The 25,565-nt window shown below is 43.2% G+C and overlaps 1 protein-coding gene across 2 annotated transcripts; it reads right to left on the bottom strand.

Moving 5' to 3' along the window:
- Positions 1 to 1,543: 1,543 nt before the first annotated feature.
- Positions 1,544 to 21,493, bottom strand: UCP1 (uncoupling protein 1). Of its 2 annotated transcripts, none has more exons than XM_069242583.1 (7): positions 21,392 to 21,493; positions 15,577 to 15,725; positions 10,693 to 10,900; positions 10,053 to 10,250; positions 9,829 to 9,930; positions 6,891 to 7,071; positions 1,544 to 3,390 (listed from the first exon to the last, which is right to left on the bottom strand). In XM_069242583.1, the coding sequence occupies exons 2-7, from the start codon at positions 15,700 to 15,702 to the stop codon at positions 3,276 to 3,278; spliced, it is 930 nt and encodes a 309-aa protein (XP_069098684.1). In that variant the 5' UTR covers positions 15,703 to 15,725; positions 21,392 to 21,493; the 3' UTR covers positions 1,544 to 3,275. The 2 variants fall into 2 exon arrangements, with proteins under 2 accessions (XP_069098684.1, XP_069098685.1); XM_069242584.1 differs by lacking the exon at positions 21,392 to 21,493 and adding an exon at positions 20,387 to 20,459.
- Between the last annotated feature and the right edge of the window lie 4,072 nt (positions 21,494 to 25,565).

Below are 25,565 nucleotides of genomic sequence, written 5' to 3'. Positions count from 1 at the left end.
ATTTAGATAACTCAGTGGGTTACTGCTTTTGCCACATAGATCCTGTTACTAGTTTCAGTTCAAAAATTGCATTCCTAATATAGCATAGTGAGCTATGGACTGGCATCGAAGAAATTCATACAAACTGCAAGGTATAGGTTAAGAACCTTATGGTTTTCGTGTGCCTTTCGTTATCTCATGGTTGCTAACAAGTTTTGTTTGGGTAAAAATAAATTCTTAAATGTAAAGCCAAGTCCAACCACTTTGTTACGTTTTTAATCCAGAATGTGTGCCTCTCTAGACCAAGCACAATAACAAAAACATAGGGCCTGATTTATACTTTTTTAGCGCCACATTTGTGTTATTTTTTTAAGCAAAAGCAGCACAAACTTGCAAAATTCAATTATAATTTGTATGTTTGCGTCTCTTTTGCGTAAACAAATGATGCAAACGCGGCACTAAAAAAGTATAAATCAGGCCCATACTGCCTACCAGCATGGATGACATGTGACTCCTACTCTTTGTAGTCCTCATTGTCTCATGTAACATCTCCTGTACATTGATTTATACACTTATGAGTCATTGTCTCTGCATCATATGCACATATATGTGTGATGTAAAGCAATTTGACACCCTACCTTGGGATGAGTAAGGTTTTAACAGAAATTAAATACATGTGAGAGAGGTACTATGGAGGGGCGAGGTGAAGTGTTGGAGGGTGGCTGCGAGCGAGTCTGGGAAAAGAAGATCACTGGGACTCACCAACAAAATTTGTTGTACCCTGCTCTGCCAGAGCTAAAGCTGGCCTTGGCACTAAATGGGTGTTCCTAAGGTGGACAGGGGGAGCAGCTGTGCCTCTACCATTATGAACACTGCTTTTTCCCGATTCTAAATAAAGCAGAAGAAGTGAAAGTGGGAAGACATCTGCCTTTTTCGTTGCGGTGAAATTTCAGATTATTGAGCCTTGTGCAAGGAGAGGCAGAACCGATTGTGCCCAGCAGTTTGATGCCTCATCTTTAAGGAGACTGTGGTTATCTACCCAACTTGAACATACAAAAGACATAGAGGGCCTGATCCCATAGGAAAAACCAGTGCTTAACTTGTAAATAAAAAACGTGCCGGTGCCCAAAGCACTCCTCTTAAACACGCGGGTGCTGCAATTAAATGTGGGAACACGGAATAATGAGGCAGCGTAATCCTGAGTCATCTCGAACCTCTTCAATCCATTTACAGCCTCTCCCTGCCCCTTCAGCTCACTCTTGCAGCTTTCTGCTTTCTCCCATTGTGACGCTTTTTCGTTTTTCTCTTCCTCAGTCTTTCCATATATGTCTTTTGCTCAAAGAAAATGCTTGAGGCAGAAGAATAAGCGCCGGCCCTCAAAAATAAGTGCCTGTGCTCTGCAACGGAAACAACAAGCACAAATTAAGCACTGGGGAAAAACAATATCTAAATCAGGCCCAGAGTTTGGAAAGGAGCAGTTTTAGATGTATATCCATCTCACAAGTTTATTTCTGTTTTACTAAATGATTTAATTTCATTTTTTGGAGTTAAAGAAACCAGTAAGTGTTTTTATTTTGTGTTACTTTATTTAAAAAACAGTTCTTGCATTATAAAGTGCTTTGTGAAATTTCTGCTGCACCAAATTTAAACTGAATGTCTCTGAAAAAAACATTTTGCTGTTCTGCATTAGAACTGAGAGAGAAAATAAACTTAGATTGTTGAAACAGTTACAAAATCAGAATTAGACTTGCACGAGAACCGGGTACTCTGTGCAAATTCCACTCTTTTTTCGAAAACACCAAATTTGCCAACCCTTCTGAGTTTTTAAGTTGATTTTCCATTGTGGACTTCATTTTCATGTTTTTTTTTTTTTACTCAACTATACTTTATTCTGCATATTTCTCTTTCTCATAATAACGTTGTGCAAAGCAATAACTTAAATGTATGCCATCTATATTTGTTGGAAGAACACGACAGAATAGGGAGCAGTTTGCAATGTCTTCATACCAAATGTGATAAAGGGGCCATTAAATATCAAGAAAAACAGTTCCTTTTGCCGAGTCCTGCATCTCTAACAATCACCAACAACAGATATTTCTAGAATATACAAATTTCTTGTTACAACATGTGGTTTTGAGATCTATTGTGACATCATTCACCTAATGGGCCCTTGTATTGTTTATTGTATTGTAGCTTCTCAGTGTACCTGCGATAACTGGGCAATTGGGCGGACATAGGGCAATTGTATGTCAAAATATCAACAACAAAAACCTATGCTAACCTATATATACAGTTACCTTGTTATTATTTTGGCCATCAATATTTTGGACATCACATTTTGGTAACCCAATATTCTTGAGTCGATATTAAGATGCAATATATGAGGAAATGTTGTTGCCACTTTTTTTCAAACTAGGTCTGTAGCTCTTAATGCCCCATTACCACTTCTTATTCCATGGCCCAATCCTTTAAACACAGAAAGAGTAATACTTTTGTTCATTATTCTGGATATCAAGCGCCACTTTGTTGGTCAAAGTTTTTCTATGAATGCAAAATATCTATTTGCAATGGCCGCCTGAACCACTCCCTGGGTAGAAAGTAATTTGTCCATGATTTTTATTGCCCGTCACAGCCCCTGTATGTAGAAGACTAATGATGTCCTGTGGATGAAAGATTTCAATATACGTGAAATATCCATTCACTTCCAGATCCTTCTGGTAATTTACATAAACAGGACATTTAAAGTGCCTTAAGGTGGGTGATCACATAACCAGTATATGCAAAGTAGTAGTTGAAGTGTCCATTTAAACACATGATGTGTTTGTGGCATTGAAGTAACCATTTTAGTTAAGTGCACAAAAGTCAGCCGGAATCGAATCACGGAGACTTACTTTTTGATATCTGAATATGTTTACCTCGATCAATTACAGGAACTTGGGTTGTTTGTACTCTCTTAAGGAGTTCATAATAAGAATTCCAGTTGGATACTTGATAGATGGCAAATGTGCATAGGAAATTGTGATCCTAATAGGTAGTAAGGGATAAAAACTAACAACAGGAAAAAGTTGTCTTATTAATATAAAATAAATATGGAATGTGTGTGCTTCCTTCTTGGTGTTCAAAGGGAGAGTTCTTTTTTTTTGGTGGTCCCTTAACACTTCAGCGGCCATCATTTCTGACCCGCTGCGTGACCCCAAGCCGAAGGTGCGCATGTGCAGTAATACTTTTCAAGTAAACGTCTGGCAGAGTCCTTTACTGCTGTTTGAGGTAATGATGGCTAAGTCCTCTGCTGAGAATCACTCTGTGAGCGCGAGGTTGTGCTTCGTCATCATCATTGCCCTTTTTAGCTGTTCGTAAGAGACAAACATCACGACATTCCAGGAACCAAGCCGCAGGAAGGAGGGCACAAACCTACAGGAACAGAAAACAGGTAGACACTCAACACACTGACACACTAGCATGGCTGAGAAAGACTTAAACTGATCAACAAAGATGTGTAAGACTTCACATGGGGCCTCTAATGTATTTGCTTTAGAAACCTTAGAGCATCAGAACAGGAAATGACCTATATAGCCCCACGTTGTCTAACTCGTGTATGCTTTTTTGGTATTTATGTTATTTTCAATTGCTTACTTTGGTTATTTTGGAGTAGTATACTCACATTTCTAGAAGAGGATACCGAACTTCTTATTTAACTTCTTGTGTAAAATGAGTATTTTTAGAAGTATTTCACTATTTACCATGAGATCCCAGAAGATTGTTGGCAGAGATGCTCTTTCTAAACACTGCTCATTTCTTTCGAGTTTTCCATACTGCCATAAAAATTCAGCAGTAAACACTCTGCCTTACAACCCTGCTTACAATTCTTCAGTGCTTCCATGCTTTCTTCCATCCACCATTCCTTTTCTACCTTGTTTTTCTCTTCGTCTAATCCACGCTTTCGCAAAACACCTATTGTCTCCCCTATAGTCTGTGGCAAAATGTCTGCTGCCTTTTTTAGGTCGAGCGTAAGTGAATTACCTCTTGTATTCTTTTAAGTATTCTTCTTTGTGCGCTTCCAACTATTTCATTTGTTAGTTTCAGTGTCATTTAAAAATCATTGCTTGCTAGTGGTCAGTTATGCCTCTTTGTCCCTCCTTCTTCTGAGTGGGAACAGAGATCAACTACTGTATAATTACTCTTTGTCCTCTTTATCTGGTCTGTAGAGGACTTTCTTTTTTACTTTGTTTCTTGCTCCTGTCCACGGAAGTTTACCTTTTCATTTGCGGAGCATTTTTGCTCTGAGCTTAGCTGTAAACAAGGCTATAAATCAGGTTGTTATCTTGCTCACATTTGGTATTTATGGGCTCTCTGCACACTTTCTCAGCTGCCTGGCTCCCACCATTCCTTGGCTTTACCAAGTGTGCCTGCCGGGAGGATCACTTGTAATTGCTTATTTCCTAGGCACCCAGCTCTACCAGGGCTCCATAATCCTTAGGGACAGTGCCAACTTCTGCTCCATACTGGCATCCCACTCACAGCTCTATCAGTGAACCTCAGTTCACACACTCCAAGCCCTTAGCCGTGCCAGTGCCAGGAACCCCACGCACTGTCTGCCAGAGCACCTCAGTTCTTACAGTCAGTACACTCTGCTGCTCCAGTACTGGGACCTCAGCTGCAGTGCCATCGGTGCACCTCCGTTCGCACGCTGCAAGCCCTCAGCCGTGCCAGTGCCAGGATCCCCACAAATGTTGTCTGCCAGAGCACCTCAGTTCTTGCAGTGAGTACACTCTGCTATTCCGGTACTGGGATCTTGAGCGCAGCTCCATTAGTGCACCTCAGTTCTATCCTGGTGAGGTCACTTCCTTTCGTATACTGGGACCTTGCTCACATACAATTCCATTACAGCAGTTCAATCCTAATATTCAGCCCCACTGCCAAGCCAATACGGGACCCAAAAGAGCAAAACACAGCTCAGTCAGTGCACCTCAAGTCCAACATCCAACACCACTATTGATGGGAACCACCACAGCTCCACCAGAATCCATAAATTCTAACCTTCAGTGCACATCAGTACTAAGGCTCACACAACGCCCTTCATGAATCTTTGCTTCTGTGGTTCAGAGGCAATGCCGCTCCCATGCTGGGCCCCACTTGTAGCTTCACCAGGGCTCCTCCAGGCTAACACTCAGCAACACTGGCATACCAATACTAGGCTCCACACATAGGTCGATTAACATACCTCACTTCTGACTTTGTGTGCCCATTACTATTCCAGTATTGCAGCCCAGATACAACTGTCAGTGGATCTCAACACTCACCGGCAGTGCCCCGTTATTCCAATACCAAGAAGTACACGGCACTCCATTTCACATTCCTCATCTGCTACCTTTCTGTTATTCCAGCACTGGGCCGGGACCCAGCTCCGTCTATACCCCCAATCCTGATCTGAAACATCCCAGTATTGCAGTATTGGGGTTCACATACAACTCTGCTAATGCACCTCCTGCTGTTCTGCAGTGCCCTGAACTGCTCCACACGCTAACTTCTGTCTGAGGAAGTGGTGGACTTAATTAAATCTGTTCTTAGCTGCCATATTTATTTGGGAGGGTCTGTTTCACCTATCTCACTCCATTCTTTCCTTTACTCAGTTTACTCTCAATGTTTTCTGTTTTCCCCACTTTTCTCTTTCCAGCTCTTAAAATCCACAAGTTAACAGTTTTGCTCTTTCTTTCAACTGTTTATTTCTATTACTCTCCTTTTTTTTATTTCCCTCTTCCTCTTGCTACCTCCTGTTTCAAATTTGCAAAAACGTGGTTATTTCTTTCCTTGTTTCGTTCCTCTCTTTTTTCTTCATCAGTTTTTATTCTCGTCCCTTCATTCTCTCTTTGTCTTTTTACATTGCTCTTTCCTTTGACTCGGTGTGCGTCTTTTCACTTTTTTCCTCTGGTGTTTTTCTTATCTTTATCTGTCAATTCACGTTTTACTATAAATCCCACTTTTTCCCTTTTGTCTGTGGAAACCACAAGTTACTTGTCGGGCCTGAAGTGTCAGAGTGGTTTTCCCATTCTGTGTCTGTGGGAAATTTGTCAATACATACAGTACACAGATGCCCTGGCTCTTTCACTGCTTGTTTCTCTCACCATCTCTCTTTTTTCCTATAATGTTAATTTTTCTCTTTCACACTTCTTTCATTATTTTTTACTCTTTATCTTTTATTTGCTAGCTTCCTTCCCTTTTTTATTTTGTCTCACACGTTTGATGTTCTCTTTGTTGTGTGTTCATTTCTTCGTTCTTTCTCTTCTTTCTTTTATTTCTTTGTGACCCCTTCTCTTTCTTCCTTTTGTCTGTTGTATTCCTTTTGCTGCTCTTTTTCTGCCCATCCGCTTTCTCTCCTGAGACCTAGTTATCAATGGAACAACAGGTGCAGTGGCACCGGGCCCAGAGACCTACGGACCTCACTTAACTCCAATTACTGCTGTATTTTCCTACTGAAATTCCAGTCAACCATTTTCCTTTCTTACTCCAGGACCCATGACACCGTTACTACGCCACTTGTCCTCTCAATCTTTACTCCTGACTCCCTCTTTCCTTTCACCCTCCAAACCGTCCCAAATAATATTTTTGTTATGGTGTTTTTAGCTTTTCACTCTAATGCCAAAAGTTTATTTCTGATAAAGGTTTATATGATAATTGAACATGTTGTAAGATAGAGGAAGTGCCTTAGGCTGGGCCACTGGAATTATATGGCAGGAAATGTCGAAATTATGAGGCAGGGTTGACCAATTTATGTGGCAAGAAATGTTCAGTTATGAATTTACAATGCTCATTGCACTAACTCAAGAAAATGTGAGACCTATTGCAAATGCTTGTCTTTGTGTTGTCCACCTGTTCTGGGTTTGGAAGTGTTACAGCGAGCCATGTTTGCTTACCCTTTGTAGAAAGCTGTAGGCCCTTCTTTCGTAAGCATTGTCCATGCACAGTTGATAGCGCTTTTGTATTGCCCAGGTGGTGAATTCATATATCTTGTTTTCACGACGTCCACAGGAGAGGCGATCACTGTGGTGCAGAACCCGGCTCCGAAAGCAGAAACAAAGTGGCAGGGCAAATTATCTGTCAATTTAAAGTGCATTTAAAGATGAATGTTACTTGCTTGGTAAATTCAATAATTCTTTAATTCTCAAATTGCAAAGGACATTCAAGTCATTCTATTCTCAACTGATTTAAATCCTGGCTTTGTTCCTCCCAATACTGTTGGTGTATTTGTGCCACTGCCAAGATGTTAGAATGGCATCGAACATTTGAAGAGTTTGATAGTTAATGGGCAACAGCCAATTCCAAAAGAATGTGGACATTTTATGGTGCAACACTTGCCTCTGGATGAAATGCATGCTCAAAGAAGGAGCTCCGAGCTTTAAACCTTAAGCCCCAGTCAACTTGACTGTGGGGTTCGAAATTCTCTGTTCAAATGCCGAGCACTGGAACTCTGTGCCTTCCCAAAACGACCAAGACCTCTTACCCTGATCTTGACGACTACAATCATTGCCTTCTTAAATGACTTTACCAGGTATGGATTATAATGCGGACCCTCCCACCTCCTAAACGGACTGCTGCATATTGCTGGCTGCACCATGATCAGAGTACACCTCTGTGAATTTTTACACGCACCTGGTGACAGATTTATTGATGGTTTGCATTACCTTCGAGTCATGACAGGTTACACTAGACAATGCAAGCCCGATTTACTATGTCCCTCTGAGCCAACTTCTGTTGCTCTGCACTGGAAAAGCATTCCATGGGTGGAGTGTTGGTGTTCCCACCATCCACCTATGTTTTTTGGAGAATACCTAGATTTACTAGCACTAGTAAACCTGGGAATGTGTCAAAACGCTTCGCCTTCCCAGGTGAGGCGTAATGAGTAGAAATATCTTTTGCCTTGTTACTTCCTGTTTCTATGCGTGCTGCATTTTGCAACACACATAGAAAGAGGAAAATGCCTCACAGGACTGTTTTGTGCAGGAATGGGTCCCTTGCTGCACAACAGTAATACTGTCTGTGGCGCAAGGGTGCCAGCATTGGCCCTAGGCTGCAATGAATGTGTCAGCTCAGAGAGAGAGCAGGAATGCATCATATCTCAGTGGATATGATGCATTCTTCCTCTCTCCCTGTAAATCAAAGTAGCACAGCAAGTTGTCTTGCATGACATTTTAGTAAATCTGGGCTCTGGTACCTATCTCCACCTTTGCGCACTTGAGCGCTACCAACCTCCAATAACCCTTCCTCCTTAGAGCATCCCACTTAGCACTCCTTTCAACATCTCTTCCGCGTCTCTCTTGTCACTTCTTGCCATGTCATGACAGCAGCAGCCCAACTGAAAAGCATGTCTGGTCCTCGCCCATACATCTCCCAGTTCATGTATATAGGCATCATCAAACATTGTACTTTACGTCCATACGTGGATTGTCCTGAATGTGATTCCTGAATTAGGTGATGACAAATAAGGTCACACTACTGGCAGCCCTGCCCCACATAAATGCAATGACCATTCTGTTACTTTTTTAAGCTGTGCATCTGGGATTTTTTTGTTTTGCATATGGAAATATTTTATTGGAAACTTAATACGTCACATGGCATTGATCTCAGGAAACAAATCCATTGAATGAAGAACTGTCAAACTATTATATTGTTGATAGGGCATTGTTCTATGTAATCTTAACACGTTTTTGATTCATAAGATTTTCTGGAGAGAATATTTCATTTTTCCTATTCACTATCCATAGACTATTGAATCTGCCCTGTGTAGCAGAGCATAAGTATAACTAATTGGGGAAAAATTATTTTCTTTTATTTTTCAAAGTCTCTGTAGTTTAAATCAAAATAATAAGGCAACAAAATCTGACTGCATGCTTGCATATTCACCACTTGCCACTATTCCTCCTCTCCAAGTGTCCCCGTTTCTGTTCATAGTACAGAATGCCAAAATTTGGATGACACCCATTACTATCTGATTACATCGATAGGTAAAGGCAGTGGAAGATGTACAAATTACTATGAATCATTCAGTGATCTGGCCTGGTTACATACATGCGGTAACGTGAGCTAAAATTGTAACAACCCTTGACAGAAACAATACGCTATTTTTGCACTACTGTTGCAGACAAATAAAGGGTGGGAACTTGAATATTTACAAGTGGAGCAATAATCAGCTTGGTTTGTTTCTGCACTAAACAAATCTTCGGCATTATTACATTCATGCCGTTTTGGCACTAGAAACAATTTGGGCCATACCAAATGCACTGATACTCTTAATGTACTTGTGGCAGAGCGTAAGCATCGCCTTACATCGGTACCACACCAGAGACAGATGTGTACAGTAGAAGCAAGATATGGACAAGTCTCCGGGACTCTGTCCATCATATCCCCCCCCCCTCCGCTACACCACCCATTCCACCTTTTTGCTGGATGACAACAGCACACATTGTCAAACTAAATATCAACGCTTCATATTCTAGGGTGCACCTCATTACCTACCCTAGCCTGTTCTATCCCCATCAGCATCATGAGATTAAAGGATCACCATTCACAGGTCTCTTAATTGTACAGTCTGCACCCCCTCCCCAGCCACTCCATCACCTCATGCCTGTTAAAATGGAAATACAATGTGCAAGCTCTCAGAGCCTGCCAGTATTGCAACAAACATAAGACTTTTTTATCTTGTTCCTGAAAGAGCATCATTGCCAAGGTGATTTTAGACAAGTGGTCTTCTAGGGTGAAGGATGCAGTTACACCTCAGGTGATGCTTTAGGGGGCCCTTTATTGTAATGGGACACAGAGGTGCAACCAGAGCCAGTCCGCTGTATTATAAATTACCTGTCAGTAGTTTGTGTTGTAGGAGTGCCTCCTTGATGAGGTCGTACGTCACCAGTTCAGTACAGTTGACTATTGCATTCCTTGTGACATTTGGTAGTGTTCCTATAACAACAACAAAAATCACCTTTTAATCCCTTTATATATCATTATGTTTAAAATATCCTACATTTGCGGAAACTAATTTTGCTTCCAGACACATTCTAGAAATGAAAGGATTAAAGTACCTTTCCAAAGCCCCCTCATTCCTTCTTCCTTGGCGATGGTCTTGTAGGCATCAAATGTTCCATTGTATCGTCGTTTTACCCCATGAAGATTGATCTGAGCTTGAAACCTGACCTTCACCACGTCCGTAGGTTGTGCTATGGTCACTGCCATTGCGCCTGTGGTGCACCCAGCCAGGATCCTACTACCAATACCAGCCTCTGCGTAAGAGATCAGATGTGCATTCATTATCCTCCAATAGCACAAATTCAAATTTTTCCTTCTACACGAATATTCTATTTGAAAGTTTCATTTTGCTAGTGCATTTGTCGTTCATCAAAAATAAATATGCACAGCCATTTGAAAGAAGATCCTGCTCTAGATGCATAATTTTTCTTTTTGGCATTAATACTAATGAGGAGCAAAGCATAAAAACTTAAAATCAATCCATGTTACATTGTTGTAAATTGATGTTCCTCCAGGAACTCAGAACTTCACAAAACCAACCCCATGATTCCCACTGGATAGTAGCAGTCAAATGAGCCAACATTTTGTATACAAGAATGGTCCTAGTGTGCTTTACAAATATTCTTTAGTCATATGATTTCATAAAAGGAAACACTATTTCAATTAAATAGGTGAGCTGCCTGGCAATATACGTACTGTCTTTGCCATTGGTGTAGAAGAGTTTAACTGTGTCGTAGAGGCCAATACGGATGGAGGCAAAACTCATCTGTCTTTGAAGTCCAGCCACCAGTCCATTGTACAGGCTCCTCGGGCCTTCTGTCTTAACAATGGTACTGATGGTCCCAAAGACTCCCTTGTATCGGATTCCTTTTGCGGCACCTGACACTGAGGATTCGCCTTGAATCTGCAGTACAAAGAGAGAAGATAGATGATTTATTTTTTCAGCCTTCAGATTTGTAGGACATACCACTCAGGGACAAAGCTGTTTGACTGAAATTGTAAATGCTTACAAAATAAAGACACTGACTTCAATCAGTCTTATTAAGCTCCCTTGTTAAATGACAACTCCTGCTCTCTCAAACCAATTGGGCTGCTTCCTTTTCTTTATAGATGAGTTGCCTCTCACGCTGATGTGCTGATTTCAGATCAAATGTCATTGTCAGTCTTGTGCACATAGTGCCATTATATGCTGAGTATGGAGGAAGTGCCTATGCAACCTGGCTATTTTCTTTGTTAAACATTTTGCTTCTAAATAAGCTGCACTTTCATGTTTATGGGTCCTACTGAAAAAGTTAAAGTTGCTAAAAAAAAATTCACATCAGTGTTAATTTCCTATGGAGAATGAATTACCTGCCTGGACAGCTGCGTACGCTTCCACCAGCCACCCAGGCACCTCAGCTCAGTTGCACACCTACACATCCCATCCATTCACAGAAGCAGAACCCAAGGTCGAGCCTTCTCTTACATTGCTCCCAAAGCATGGAACAACCTCCCACATCACATCAGAACCTCTTCCTCTCTCCTTGAATTCCACAAGAAGCTGAAGATTTGGCTCTTGGAATAATTCCTCTCCCTGCCCTGGGGCAAGTCTCACACACCAGTAAAGTGACAGGATATCCCCACGGATTATAATGCACTTTACAAATACAGTTAACATCACTTCCGACTGGGCAGAGCATGACACAGGCAAGTGTTAACATGGTTGAGCCTGGAATCCCAGGCATACTAATGCAGGGCCAAAGAGAATCAAGGAACACAGACAGCGCTTGTCCCTCTGTCACCCTAATCACACAAAGCAGAGAGCAATCACCATCCGCCACCAGTACATGCTTTACTCTGGGTTTGTGACCAGTGATCATTTTTGACAGAACAGACATATAGGGCAGTGGTTCCCAACCTGTGGTCCAGGGCCCCTTGGGGGTCCGCAAAGCCTCCTAAGGGGGTCCGCAACTGCTTAGAAGATTAAATAATATTAACAGATTAGACTCCCAGCTTTCAGTATTGACTCAGTAGGGGGTCCCTGGATTCCAATAATGATTCAGTGGGGGTCCCTGGGTTCCAGAAATGATAAAGTGGGGGTCCACAGATGTCAAAAGGTTGGGAACCACTGATATAGGGAATTAATGTTAATAGCTCTGTTAAATGTACAAGCAGAACTGTGCTGTGCATGCAAAACAGTATACACGCAGTACTATCACAAGCAAATGGGGGCAAAAAACATTTGCAGACATCATTCCTTATTCTTTCTACCTAGGTCACACACTGCTGCAAAATCACACCCAATACTCAACTCTGTTATTTGTTTTTGGCACCTTTAACCTCATATGTATAAATGACCCCATAAGTATACTTTAAACATTTTAAACATTATACTAAAGCAAGTTAGCCAGAAAGGTAGTACATTGGTTTTTGCTCCTGCTTCAGTGATCTTTGTGTAACCTGGTGGTCACATGTGTGAAACCTAGCATATCCGACTTGGATTTTCACTTCTTCAGGGCTGATAAAAAGATGAGCATTAAGTTGGATTCTAAAATCTGTTATTTCAGTACCAGAAGGGGCTACTAATATATAGTGGTGCCAGAACAGGTTTCAGTATGGGGGCTGCTACCAATGTTACATTACTAAAGTCATAGGGACTGTGAAAAACCCAAGCGCTACACAAAGAACAAATGTACCAAATTTGTCACACTCATTCAGCAGGAGAGTGGTACATAGCCAGTGGTGCATTTTGGAGCACGCTGTTGCAAATACATTAGTGAAGCATGGTGTTTGAGCGCATTGTTATTTACAATCCGTTTTCCATTGAAAAGGCCCTGACATATAATTTTACTGATAAAACTATTTAACATACAAACGATATTATGTGGAAATCGAGTTTCAGGAAATATTTAAAATTCGGATATCACCAAGTAAAGTTCCTTGATTTGTTTTGATTCTGTTAAAATTTTTGTTTCTGTCACAGTTCTGAATTGCAAATGTGCTTCATTTGTGTTCTCCTAACTGCTGATATATTTTATAATATTGTGCAGTTCATTTAAAGGTATATAAATGTTGTTTTGTGTTAGGAAAACTGACATTCTACAGCCTTTTCATTTCACACTACTGGTACCACAACACCATTGTCACATATTTCACTTAACAAAATCTTTTCACTTTGCAGGAACGAAATGAAAACAGCAATCTCCGTGTTAAAAGAATAACCAGCAATTTGTAAGACATAGTCTGACATTTGTACTCTGTCTTTGAATGTACAGCATATGTGAAGGGATAAAGCAAAATGTGAAAATATATTTATTGCTGATTAACCTTCTAAACACCAGGGTCACCCCCAAGCCCCTGCTTTTGGCGCCTTTGCTAATATTTTTTCTGATGGGACAGTAGTGGTCCTGAGGTCTACTTTCTCTATATGCAATCAATCAGTATCTCACAACATAATGTAAATATACATCTTGAATAATTTTGGCACTGTCACATTTTAGATTTTGTGAACTACTGAGGACCCAGCTTGACTACCCATCTACCGCCAATCCAATTCTCCATGACCCAGCACCAGCAATAAACTGTATTCTATGAAAGGGTTATCCTTGTACAATGGGTGGATGCTGAGAGTTAGCCATGAACATTTCTGTACTACAGGTGCTATACCCATTGGGTCCAGAGGCAATATATTTTCCTTCTTGTGTTTCCTAGCTCCCCTGAAAGAACAACAATCTTATTTGTTTTGTCTTTTCTCTTGACTGATCTAAATGTCTTTCATGTTCCCAGTTCCTTCTTTCCTCCAGGATATAATATTTATAATATTCCACAGCCCAGGACATGTGATTCAAACTAGAGATAGAAAGTATTTCTTTGCAGCGTACTGGAGTCAAGTCTTTCAGCCTGCCACAAAGGTTACAGATAGGTCCAGGTTATTTTATTAAAATGACGTCTAGGGACACTAGCTTACATATACTCCCTATCTGTTCCTGGCTCAAACCATATCTCTTCTGCTTCCCTTATGGTTGAATAGGGCTCTTTCCCCCCTTTTCCATGTCTGATTCAGTGCTTCATTTGTAAAAGAATGTGGGGCATATTTAAGAGCCCCTAGTGCCACCTTAGCACTGCCATAGCATCTTTTTTTACGCTAAGATGGCGCTAAAGTGGCATTTTCCCATGGCATATTTATAAAGTGTACTACATATTAGAGACCTAGGCACTCAATATTGTATAACAATATAGTATTATATGAAACTATAACAGCTATCTCCCCGTTAGCATTAGTCATATTTATAAAGTGGCAGTATGCTTGCATTGCACCACTTTGTAAACCATTGTTCCACATTATGCCTGCGCCAGGCATAATGCATGCAAGGGGGGCCTTCCCCCATTAGGGGGCAGAGCAAATGGCGCAAGGAAATCTAAGAGATTTCCTTGGGCCATTTTTTTCAGCACTTTTAACGCATGCTCAGAGCAGGCTTTAAATGGGGGCATGGCACTATTTATAATGGGCCCCTATCCACTCTGGCAGGAGTAGTGCCAATATTTTGGTGCCACTCCTGCAGAGTACATCAATAGAGTCAGGAATTCTGACACTATTGCCCCCTACCCTGAGCCATATTTTAAATACAGTGCACACATGGTGGCGGTAGGGGGGCGCTAAGGGGCGTAAGGAAAATGGCGCTGCACTGACTGCAGCACCACTTTCCTTAAATTTGCCCCTAAGTGTGATGGCCCATGGTTTTGTTCAGAAACCCCTGTCTGACACAATCAAAGGTCAGGGTGTCAATGCCAAGTCTGTGTAGTGTTGATTCCATCTCAGGCCTCTTTAATCTACAACCAGATACTCCTGCTACTTTATTTCACTCCGGGAGGCTCTTTTTCACTCTCTGTCTTCTCCCTTTGTCACTTTTTCCCATCTTTCTATCCCTCATTCTTCCCCCCTTCTGTGTTTTTCTGTCTTTTGCTCTAGTTGAAAGTCTGATGCGGAAAACGTGCCAGTCCCCAAAACTGAGTGCTGGTGGGCCTCACTGGCAACCACCGGCTGAGCACTGGTCAGATCCCCATCTTGCCTTTTCTGTCCTCTCTGCTCTAGCCAACCCTGCATCTACCATCACTTGAGTCCCACCTGCCATTCTCACAGGCATGGCCATCGCACCCACCAGCTCCACTTGGCCATGGCACATTGCTTAGAAGGTGTCTGCAACGAATTCCCGGAATTTCATCCTCCATCAGTAAATTGAACATGTGGTGTTCATTTGATACCCTTCGAAAGATCCAAGGGCCAGATGTAGCAAAGGGTTTTTCCCATTCTGTTTCAATGGTAAAATGTGTTCGTACATATGGCCCCAATATCAGTATACATTTGCAATAGAAAAAAAGTTTTCCGTTAAATACACAGATCACTGAGATTCCTCCATTTTTCCTTATTCTCTACGTGACATTGACATGTTCTACCAGGGACTATAGTGGTGTGTAATCGGATTGTTCAGTGCTTTGGTGAACTTTGGAATCTCCTGATCCCCCCTCCACTGTCCTTCAACATTTCCCGCCCACTCACTCATTTTGGGGACAGTGTTTCTGTCCCTGCTGTCTTTAAATTACCTGCAATCTGACTTTTGCAGTGTCCAGGGGGAATGTGAAGAGGTCTGCAATGCAGGCGGCAGTCCCGGCGCTGAGGAACTTCACACCGGGTGTAGGAGGAAGGTCTGAAGGCTTAAATCCCACCATCTTTGCTGAGCCTTAGGTGAGCGCTGAGAGAAATAAGCATAATATCAGCCATGAGTGGCAATAGTGTCTTCTACAATTCTTAAGCCAATACCATTCAACGGATTAGAGCACCGACAATGACACATCTATTATACTGAGGCAAATGGTAAAGCACAATTAAGAGAAGGCAAAGGGAAGTAAAGCGTCTTGCATAACTTTTAAAGCTTTGGAAACACCCACCCATCTCTTCAACGAAATTTTATAAAATTCCCGCTTATCCAGTGCCCAACATGTATCTGAAGTGTGATGAGCAGCCACAGTCCAGGAACCACTACCAAGGCCTTGAGGAACTATCGCGATAGGGTCCAATGGTCCCTGCATGATAACAATCTGTTCAAAGGACGAATCATAAGATGGCGGTGATAGCCGGCCCTGAGATGGTGTTCAAAGGTGGACACTGTGATATATACAGGACACGGTGCAGGGCTACAGTAAATGATAAATGGAATAAATGATTGATGAGCTTTTGGGACGCAATCGCCCGGTGTTTATCTAATACGCAAATTAGCCTGGCGACGATTCAATTTTGAGATTACGTGGAACTGCAAGGTACATTCCAGACCCCCGCTCAAACCAGTGCTTCATTTGTGCTGGCTGTTTCCGGTGCGGAGCACCGGCACTTATTTTTGAGGGCCGACGCTTATTATTTTTCTGCCTAAAGCATTTACTGCGAGCAAAAGACACATATGGGAAAGACTGAAGAAGAGAAAACGAAAAAGCGTCACAAAGGGAGAAAGGAGAAAGCTGCAAGAGTGAGCTGAAGGGACAGGGAGTCGCTTTAAATTGATTGAAAAGGCCGGAGATGGCTTCAGGATCACCTGCCTGAGTTTTTCGTGCTCGGACATTTAATTGCAGCAGCCAAGTGTTTAAGAAGGTGCTTAACCATCACTGGCTCAAACCATCTTTTATTAATATTGTTCTAAACATACAGGTTCAGTCATGTGACTAGAGATGCCTTTTGTCAGAACAGCAAGAACATGAGGGCGAAGAGGATGAAAATCAAATGGACAGTGTATTAGTTTACAGAGTTTGAAATATGAAAGTAATCTGTCACTTGCACGTGCTTTTTGGCTGTGTTTGAAGCAGAGGTTTGTGATTCACCAAATCCTTTCCAAAGCGTCATAAACTCTTCTAGGACACAGAGCCCCACCTTCCTACAACATACATCTCTTTAGATGTGCCGTGTTAACTTAGGCCATCTTTGAACTGACCTGGAAATGGGTTTGAGGTTGGGGTGCATACATCAGATCGCTGTGTGTACTTATGCTAAGCTTTATGGAAGTAACAGGAAGGAGAAGTCAAAGTTTGCGTTTCTTCTTTCCACTGGGTAAGTTGCTTCCAGGCCTAGACTGGGAACCCAAAGCAGCCCTGGCAAATATTGTCAGACCAGCCCTTGTACGGTGTGTAGCGAGCGCAGCAAGCAAGCCTGGCCATTAAAAGGGGCGATTGGGTGGTTTTCCTCCAAGAAAATTTGAGACAAAATTCTACAACACATTTTGATTATATATTCAATTGCAATAGCTTTTAAACAATAGTAAATAGTTAATAATAACGTTACAGTCCACCAGGATGCTCAGTAATAACCACAGAAATTCTTACGGAGAACACAAAAAATAAGATTTCAAGCATGAAATATGAATTTAAATGAAACCTAAGTACACACATTAATTGTTAAGCACAGCCAAGAAACTCAGAACTCAATGAAATACCATTTCGACCATCCTCCACCCCAATAAGCAGCATAGCAGGGCCAACTTTAGGACTGATTGCACCATGTGTTACAATTCTTTGAAGCACCCCCCCATGACCTCTTCCACAGATTCCCTCACTATCACTCTCCAGCAGTGCCCTTCATTTCTCTATTGCCCCGTCTTATATGTATTTTATTTATTTTACAGTGCCTTTCATGCAAGTGTAGGGTGTCAAAGCACTTTACATCACACACACACAGACAATGAATCATACATGTGTAAATCAGTGTATAGAAAATGTTACATAAGGCAAAGGCATCTACAAGGTGTAGGATTCAAATGTCAGCCATACTGGTGGGCATTTTTTAGAGTGCTTGTTCTGGAGAAGCACAAACTCAGGATTCAAAATGTAACACAGTGGTTAGGGTAGGCTCTACTAACAATAATTTAGTTCTACTCAAACCTTTTTTAGCAACATTAGGATAATGAAAGACTGTATCAAGCAGTTTTCATGCAGCTCTTCAAAGACAGTTCATAGCTCACTGTGCTCTATTACGGTTGTCTATTGTGAACTGCAACTAACAAAAGAGTCTCTGACAAAAGCACTAAACCTCTGCGCTGGCCACCTAAAATACGGTTCTGTGATCTGGATGCTACATGTACTTTGCTGCAGGTATGTTAACCCTCTGCACTACTGTAGATGAGCAAAACTGGCACTAGACAAACCTCCAATCCCTCTCCAGCATGTAAATAATTCATCAGAGCTGTCTTGTCTTTTTTATTGTTGGCTGAAAGCTGCTGGATATAAAATGAACTCTGCAGCAGGTGCCTTTAAACCCATAACAATCAGCAATACACAGTACCCCCTATCTCAGTAATAATTCGGTTCCCACTTGCAAAACCAGCCCTCAAGAACAAAACCGACCCCCACCCTGGCAGCCTCCTGGGGAAACGCTTGATGCCCAGTATGGCCAGTCCATCCTTGGTTCCTGCAGTCCTGTGGAATATGTGAGAGTTTTGGAGCACGGGAAGGCCTTGACACTGCTTTACTGCAGACCCGGGGATGGTTGCCCCTACCTGACTTCATGGACAGGTTAACTACGGCACCATATACTCCTCACAGTGAGTACTAGACGCATATGTGTGTTTGCTGAGAAGATGAGGCAATGTTATATCCTCATTTCCACTCTCAGCATTAAGACTCCGCACTTCCTTACTCTATCTTCACTTAGCTCTTCATACTAAACAAGTCTTCTGCTTATTGGGCCAAACCCTTGCCACACAAATGGCATAAAATGCTGTCAGTTGTGTCCTGAGTTTCTCCACTCACAGGGCCTCATTTACAAGACCCTAGCGGCACACTGCGTCACCAGAGCGTCATTTTTTTATGCTTCGGTGGGGCAGTGTGCCAGCTCATATTTACAAGACAATGCAAAGCCAGTTTGCATGATTTTTTCATAGCCTTGTAAATATGGACTCCTTTCATGCACAACACTGCGTGAAAGGGGTGTTCCATCGGTGTTGCTTGGGGTGTTCACACGCAACACCCTTGCAAACCAAAGGAATCTGACACATTCCCAGATTTACAAGTCTGGGAATGCGTCAGATTCCTAAGCCATCACAGGGGTGGTGTAAGAGTGACACAACAGGGAGAAATATCTTTATTTCTCCCCATTTGTTCCTCTTTCAATGTGTGCTGCATCCCGCAGTACACACAGAAAGAGGAAAAAACTCTTGTGATTGTTTTTCTTCAGGTAGGTGTCCCTCCCTGCACAAAAACAATCATCCCCACAACGCAGGCACCCTTACACCATGGTGAAAGGGTGCCTGCATTGACTCATGGCAGCAATTTGCGCACCAGCACAGGGGGAGAAGACAGACATGCGCTATATCTTGTAGATATGGTGCATTTTTGCCCTTTCCTGGTGGCGCAGGTTGGCACAGCAAGCCACTTGCTGCACCGCCCTGTGCCACAGTCCTCGTAAATGAGGCCTGGAGTATGTCGGAGTGTGGGCATGCATTACATACAGTGTTTTGTCTGGTGATCTCTAGCAGCGTCACTCACTCACTGTGCTCTGCTGGGAGACTCGGGGCAGATTTACTAACATTTCAGTCATATTCAAGATGTTCCCACTGCAATGAAAATGGTTTACACTATCCACTGGTCCTCATTATTATGGCTGCTGAATATCAAATAGTTAACATAGAATAATTTTGAATTGAGGGATTGGTTCACGAAAAAAAAACTTATTCTCATAACCATCTAGTAATAAGCAATTTGCATGGGCGCAAAATATAATTAGAGCAACAAAGGAAATAGAAGTACACATAACACATATAAGAGCAAACTATAATCAACTTACTCATGTTCAAATTAAAATAAAGTGCCTATGGAAATGGCAAGGGCATGTAATGTAAAGAAGGTCCTACCCCCACAGTGGAGTAAATATCTAAGTAGGTTTGCTGGTACACAAAAAGAGAACGAGATTTGATCTTGTTCCATAATAAACTACACTTCTTTTACACTGGCATAAGATACGAATTTGAATTGGTCGAACCTCAAAACACAGATGCAGAATTTTTGTATTTTTTTCATCAACAAGGGAAAATCTTTCCCGTTTAAAAAGTCACTTTTTGTTCCTGGGCAAAAATGTTAGGTGCAGTAAACAACTTCATAGGACAATTTCAACCTATGCCTCAAGACCCCAAAGAGGTTAACACCCCAAAGAGTTAAGAAACTGGAAAATAGTGAGCTACGAAAAATAGCATATAACACATACATCGAAACCTCATCTCAAACATTCCTGCATTCCAAGTCAAAGGTCACCCTTTAACACCTCTTAACATGACTACACTGTCTGACCTTAGTAGAATTGATACTTCCCTGTCTGTTAGCTAATACTTGTCCACAACCCTTTAACATTTAGTGAAAGTTGTGATCGGTGTTGTCTTACCTTTGTCATTAAATCGCAGGAGGGACAAGCAGGACATTTTAAAAAGAATATGTTTAGATTTTGTTCCATCATAAGCAGTTTTATTGTGAGGTTTCCTCTCATTAAATTTAGGACTACCGTTCTCAGGGGGTTTTTGTTTGACATTTGCGTCTATATTTATCCATATGTTTTATTTCCTCATATTTTTTGGTATACATCGATATTTATTTTCTGATGAATGAAAAATTAAGTTGCAAATAAAAATCATTTACTTCTATTTCACTGATCCATTTATGCTCACTCTTCAAAGTCTATAGGGTTTTAGTGCACTCAGTAGCCATATACAATACAGAGATAGAGTCACCTGGAAGCACAAGGATTACAGCACGTGCGTGCATTTGAGCTTCATTAGGAAATCTCATCCCTTTCTTTAAACTTTGATGTCAGCATGCACAGCTATTGCCGCCAGTCATCTCTGACAGCATAATGGGAGACACACAGGAAGACGTATACACGGCCCTGTTCTGTTTTACATAATTAATAAAGACAGCAGCGCATATTATATCTGACTGCATTTATATATAAAATCAACAAAAATGGAAAGCTTGGACTCTTTAGTGTGTCATCGAATATTTTCCCTGGAGCAAACCATGAAGCAGGCTGATTTTGCACTGTTATCTGCTTCTTATACTACAGAGCAGGCACAAAACTCTTCACTTTTTCACACGTGTAAAAATGTGTCTAGATTTGAAGCAAGATTGTGTTGCTTTATTCATTAACACATAAACAACAAATGTAGTCAAATTCAGTTTGTTCTTTTTTCTACCATTGCAAGATATTTACTTAATATGCATCCCGCAATTCAAGGAAACAATCAAAATTTAGTGTTTCTGCAATATTATTTTTGTTCAGGTATTGCCTGTTGTGCTGTTAATGTTAAATCCAGAATGTACAAAATAGAGCTCAATCCCAACAGTTCTAAATGGGAAACTTTCCAAATATGCAAAATCTGAACTTTATACTTACAGTTTGAAGATGCTCTCACACAGAAACAAATGCTGCCGTTTTTCCAAAGCTTGATGTTAATGCTTACTTTGGACCTGGAGGGAAAGCTTACCTTTCCTCTGGCAATGTTTACAGAAGCAGCTCCCTTTAAAGCCCTGGGAGGCTGCTCACGTCATTAGCTGCCAGATATGGAGTCTCCACCCCAGAGCTCCAGAGGCAGGCAGCTCCTGCCCTGGAAGAGGGCAAAGACCTGCCTACCTACTCACACTCCTGGCCTGAAACACACTGAACAACAGCCTTCAAGTAAACAGGTCTGCATGTCAGCACTGCAGGTGCTACAAAGATATGTGAAGGGAACATTTATAGGTGTGTCGATTTCTATTCCACAATTAGCAATTCGTTTTCTGTTTTATACATATATATGTTTTCTTGCATTAAATCATTAGTGCACACAATCAATGTACAATGCCAATCGTGGGTAGGATCTGGCAATACAAAATTCATAGTATTGTGTTTTCCTCAACCTTCAATGTCAGTGTAGAAAAGATAGGTTAGTAATACACTCTGCGCCTACATCATCGAAGGAGGCAGGACATTTGGGGATCAAATGGGGGCAACAACCTACCCATAGAGTTTCCTTTCCTCTTGCTTTTATTCTGTGATGTTGCTGGGTAGTGTCTGGGAAAGAACACCTAAGCAAAAATAGCTAAGTTACTCATTGATATACTTTTACTATACTATACTGTACTATAGTTTTTGTAAAGCGCTACATGCTTACTTCGGAGCGCTTGACCAGTGGAACAGACAGCATAGTTAGACATTGTGCAGGATGTTTAGCTTCTAACTAGACTCTCCTCTCTTTAGTGTGTCTAAATAGGCCTAGTGACTGAATCCTGTCAGGTCTTTGCCTCATGTGCCAGTAGTGCACGTCTATGAGTTACACATTTCTCAATGGGCTAAATTGAGTTATTGAAGCCAGTTTTAGAAGATCTTTCATTAATAATTATATTGTTAATGTAACTAATGTTTCACATAAATCTAAAGCACTGGAAAAGACACTTGCTTAGGAAACAGTTGGTTTGTGGTTCAGTATGACTGAAGAAGGAATTACAAGTATTGGTGAATGGTTTCGTAGTGGAGCAGTGGAGCAATACCACTTACCTGGCCAGTGCACTGCTCTACCTCCTGTCGCTCCACCTGGTAAGTAGAGCCCTTTCCCTGGCTCCTCTGAACTCCTGGCCCCTGTCAGGAGTTCGAGGCCTCCACCTGCAGGCTTCTGCCTGCGCCTCATCCCTGGTGTCTACTGGGAGAGCTCTGTTTTCCTACTAGGCTACCTTCTGCCTCTCACCTCCTTTCTCTGCTTTGCTCTCTGCTCTTCTGTCCCTTTGTGCTACTTTTGCTTCCGTACTCTCTTCCTCATTTTTGTCTCACTCTGCTCTCTCTCTCACTTTCACTCTCCCTCCTCTCTTTTTCCCCGCTGCTGCTGCTCCCGTGGCCCGCCCCCTTTTTGCGACCTGCCCCCTTTTTCGTGCTGTTTTTTTCAACCCCGCTCCCGCCTCCCATCTCCTCCCCCCATCTCCCTACTTAATGGCGGCTGCTGTGTGGCCGTGCCGCTGGCACGCCAAAGGCAAGCCCGTCCGTGCCTGGACCGCGCCCAGCACCAGAACCCCTGGCTCCCGTCCCCCCCACCGCCACCACGCACGTCTTCACTACAACGCCTCCACCCTCTGCACCCTCAACACCGGCTGCTCTCCCACCTGCCTTCAAGCCTCCCTGCAGACCACCCGCGGACCCTTCTCCTGCCGGAACTGCACTGTCACCAGCCTCCACGCCAACGACCCACCCACTAAGGCAGGATGCAACCATCTCAGACGTATCCTCCTCAACACCCGCTCTGTCCACAAGCACGCAGTAGAGCTATGGAATCTACTTGACTCAGCCTCTCCAGACGTTGCCTTCCTGACTGAGACCTGAATGAACCCCTCCTCAGCGCCTGACATCGCCATAGCCATACCAGACAGCTACAAGATCACCCGCAGGGATCACTCCAACAAACCAGGAGAAGGCATCGCCATCGTCTACAAGAACACCCTCAGCTCCGCCGAACACCTGCACTTCCAGATCCACACTGACCAAAACACCACCCTCTGAGGGACCCTCAAATACAGGTCCCCCAGCCCCTGACAGCAGTTCAGCAACTCCATCACCGACGTCATCAGGACGCACCCTCTCGCATCCACTGACTACATACTCCTCGGGACATAAACTTCCACCTCGAGAACACCAACGCCGCCCTGCTTGACAACCTCTCCAACCTCGGCCTCAAACAGCTCATCACAACACTGCCCCACTCCGCAGGGCACACACTTGACCCTATTTTTTCCACCAGCAATCACGTAACCTTGAGCCACACCACTGAACTCCACTGGACAGACCACCCCTGCATCCACTTCTCCTTCAAGAAACCCACAACACACCACCACCCACAACGGATCCCCCACCGCAGTTGGAACAAGGTCACTGAAGACCAACTTATCGTAACCCTCTCCAGGAACCCACCCATCAACACCACTGACACTGGTGCAGCTGCTCGCAACTTCAGGCAATGTGCCAACACCTGTGCCTGTACTCTCGCCCCAATCAAGAATCCCTACAACAGACGCATCAACAGAAAGGCCTTCTGGTTTACCGCCAACCTCTACAAATCTAAGCAAATCTGCCAAAGACTTGAAAGAAATTGGTGCCAAGATCAGACTCTGTACAACCACAAAGCCTTCAAAAACGCCATCCGCAGACTCCACCAACTCATCTGAGCCGCCAAGAGAAATGCCTTCAAAGACCGAATCAACAACAACACACATAGCCACAAGGAGCTCTTCAATGTCGTGTAGGAACTCTCCAATCCCAGTTCTAACGCCAATGACATCCCGCCATCCCAAGACCTCTGCGACTCCCTAGCCTCCTACTTCCACAGCAAGATTGCAAACATCCGCAAAAGCTTCAGCACCCACACACCCCGGCAATCACCAACACCACGGATTCACCTCCGACCAACCTCCTGCTCTCCTGGACCCCCGTCAACGACACCATCGAAATCATGAATACCATTCACTCCGGCCCCCCACCTGACCCCTGCCCTCACCACATCCTCAACAAAGCAAGCTCCGTCATCGCACCCCAACTACGGAAGATCATCAACAGCTCCTTCGAGTCCGCCACCTTCCCGGAGAGCTGGAAACACGCCGAGATCAACGCCCTCCTCAAAAAACCCAAGGGGGACCGAAAGGACCTCAAGAACTTCCAGCCTATCTCCTTGCTCCCCTTCACGGCAGAAGTCATCGAGAAGGCTGTCCACAGACAACTAACCTGCTTCCTCAAGGAGAACTGCACCCTGGACCCTTCCCAATCCAGATTCCGCAGCAACCACAGTACCGAAACTGCCCTCATCGTTGCCATCGACGACATCACAACCATACTGGACAACAGCGAAACCACGGCCCTCATCCTCCTGGACCTCTCGGCAGCGTTCGACACCGTCTGCCACCACACGGTGCGCTCATGCCTCAGCAATGCAGGAATCTGCGACAGAGCCCTGGACATCTCACCGGATGAACCCAGAGAGTCTGCCTCCCCCCATTCCACTCGGATGCCACCAAAATCATCTGCGGCGTACCCCAGGGTTCGTCCCTCAGCCTGACCCTCTTCAACATCTACATGGCCCCTCTCGCTAACATCACCCAATCCCACAACCTCAACATTATCTCATACGCTGACGACACCCAGCTGATCCTCTCCCTCACCAAGGACTCCGCCAAGACCAGCTCCACGAAGGAATGAAGGCCGTCGCTGAATGGATGAAGAGCAGGTGCCTCAAACCCAATTTCGACAAGACAGAAGTCCTCATCTTCGGCTCCACCCCCTCCACATGGGATGACTCCTGGTAGCCTGGCACTCTCGGAGCCGCTCCAACTCCCACTGACCACGCAGGCAACCTAGGATTCATCTTGGACTCCTCATTATCCATGACCCAGCAAGTCAATGCCATCTCCTCCTCCTGCTTCAACACCCTCCGCATGTCCTGAAAGATCTGCAAATGGATACCTACCGTAACCAGAAGAAGAGTCACCCAAGCCCTCGTAAGCAGCAAACTGGAATACGGCAATGCCCTTTATGCAGGAACCACGGCCAAACTCCA

Source organism: Pleurodeles waltl, chromosome 1_2 (assembly GCF_031143425.1).
Source record: "Pleurodeles waltl isolate 20211129_DDA chromosome 1_2, aPleWal1.hap1.20221129, whole genome shotgun sequence".
NCBI lineage: Eukaryota > Metazoa > Chordata > Amphibia > Caudata > Salamandridae > Pleurodeles > Pleurodeles waltl.
The sequence above is the reverse complement of the archived record's forward strand: the minus strand, read 5'-3'. Positions and strand labels throughout refer to the sequence as shown.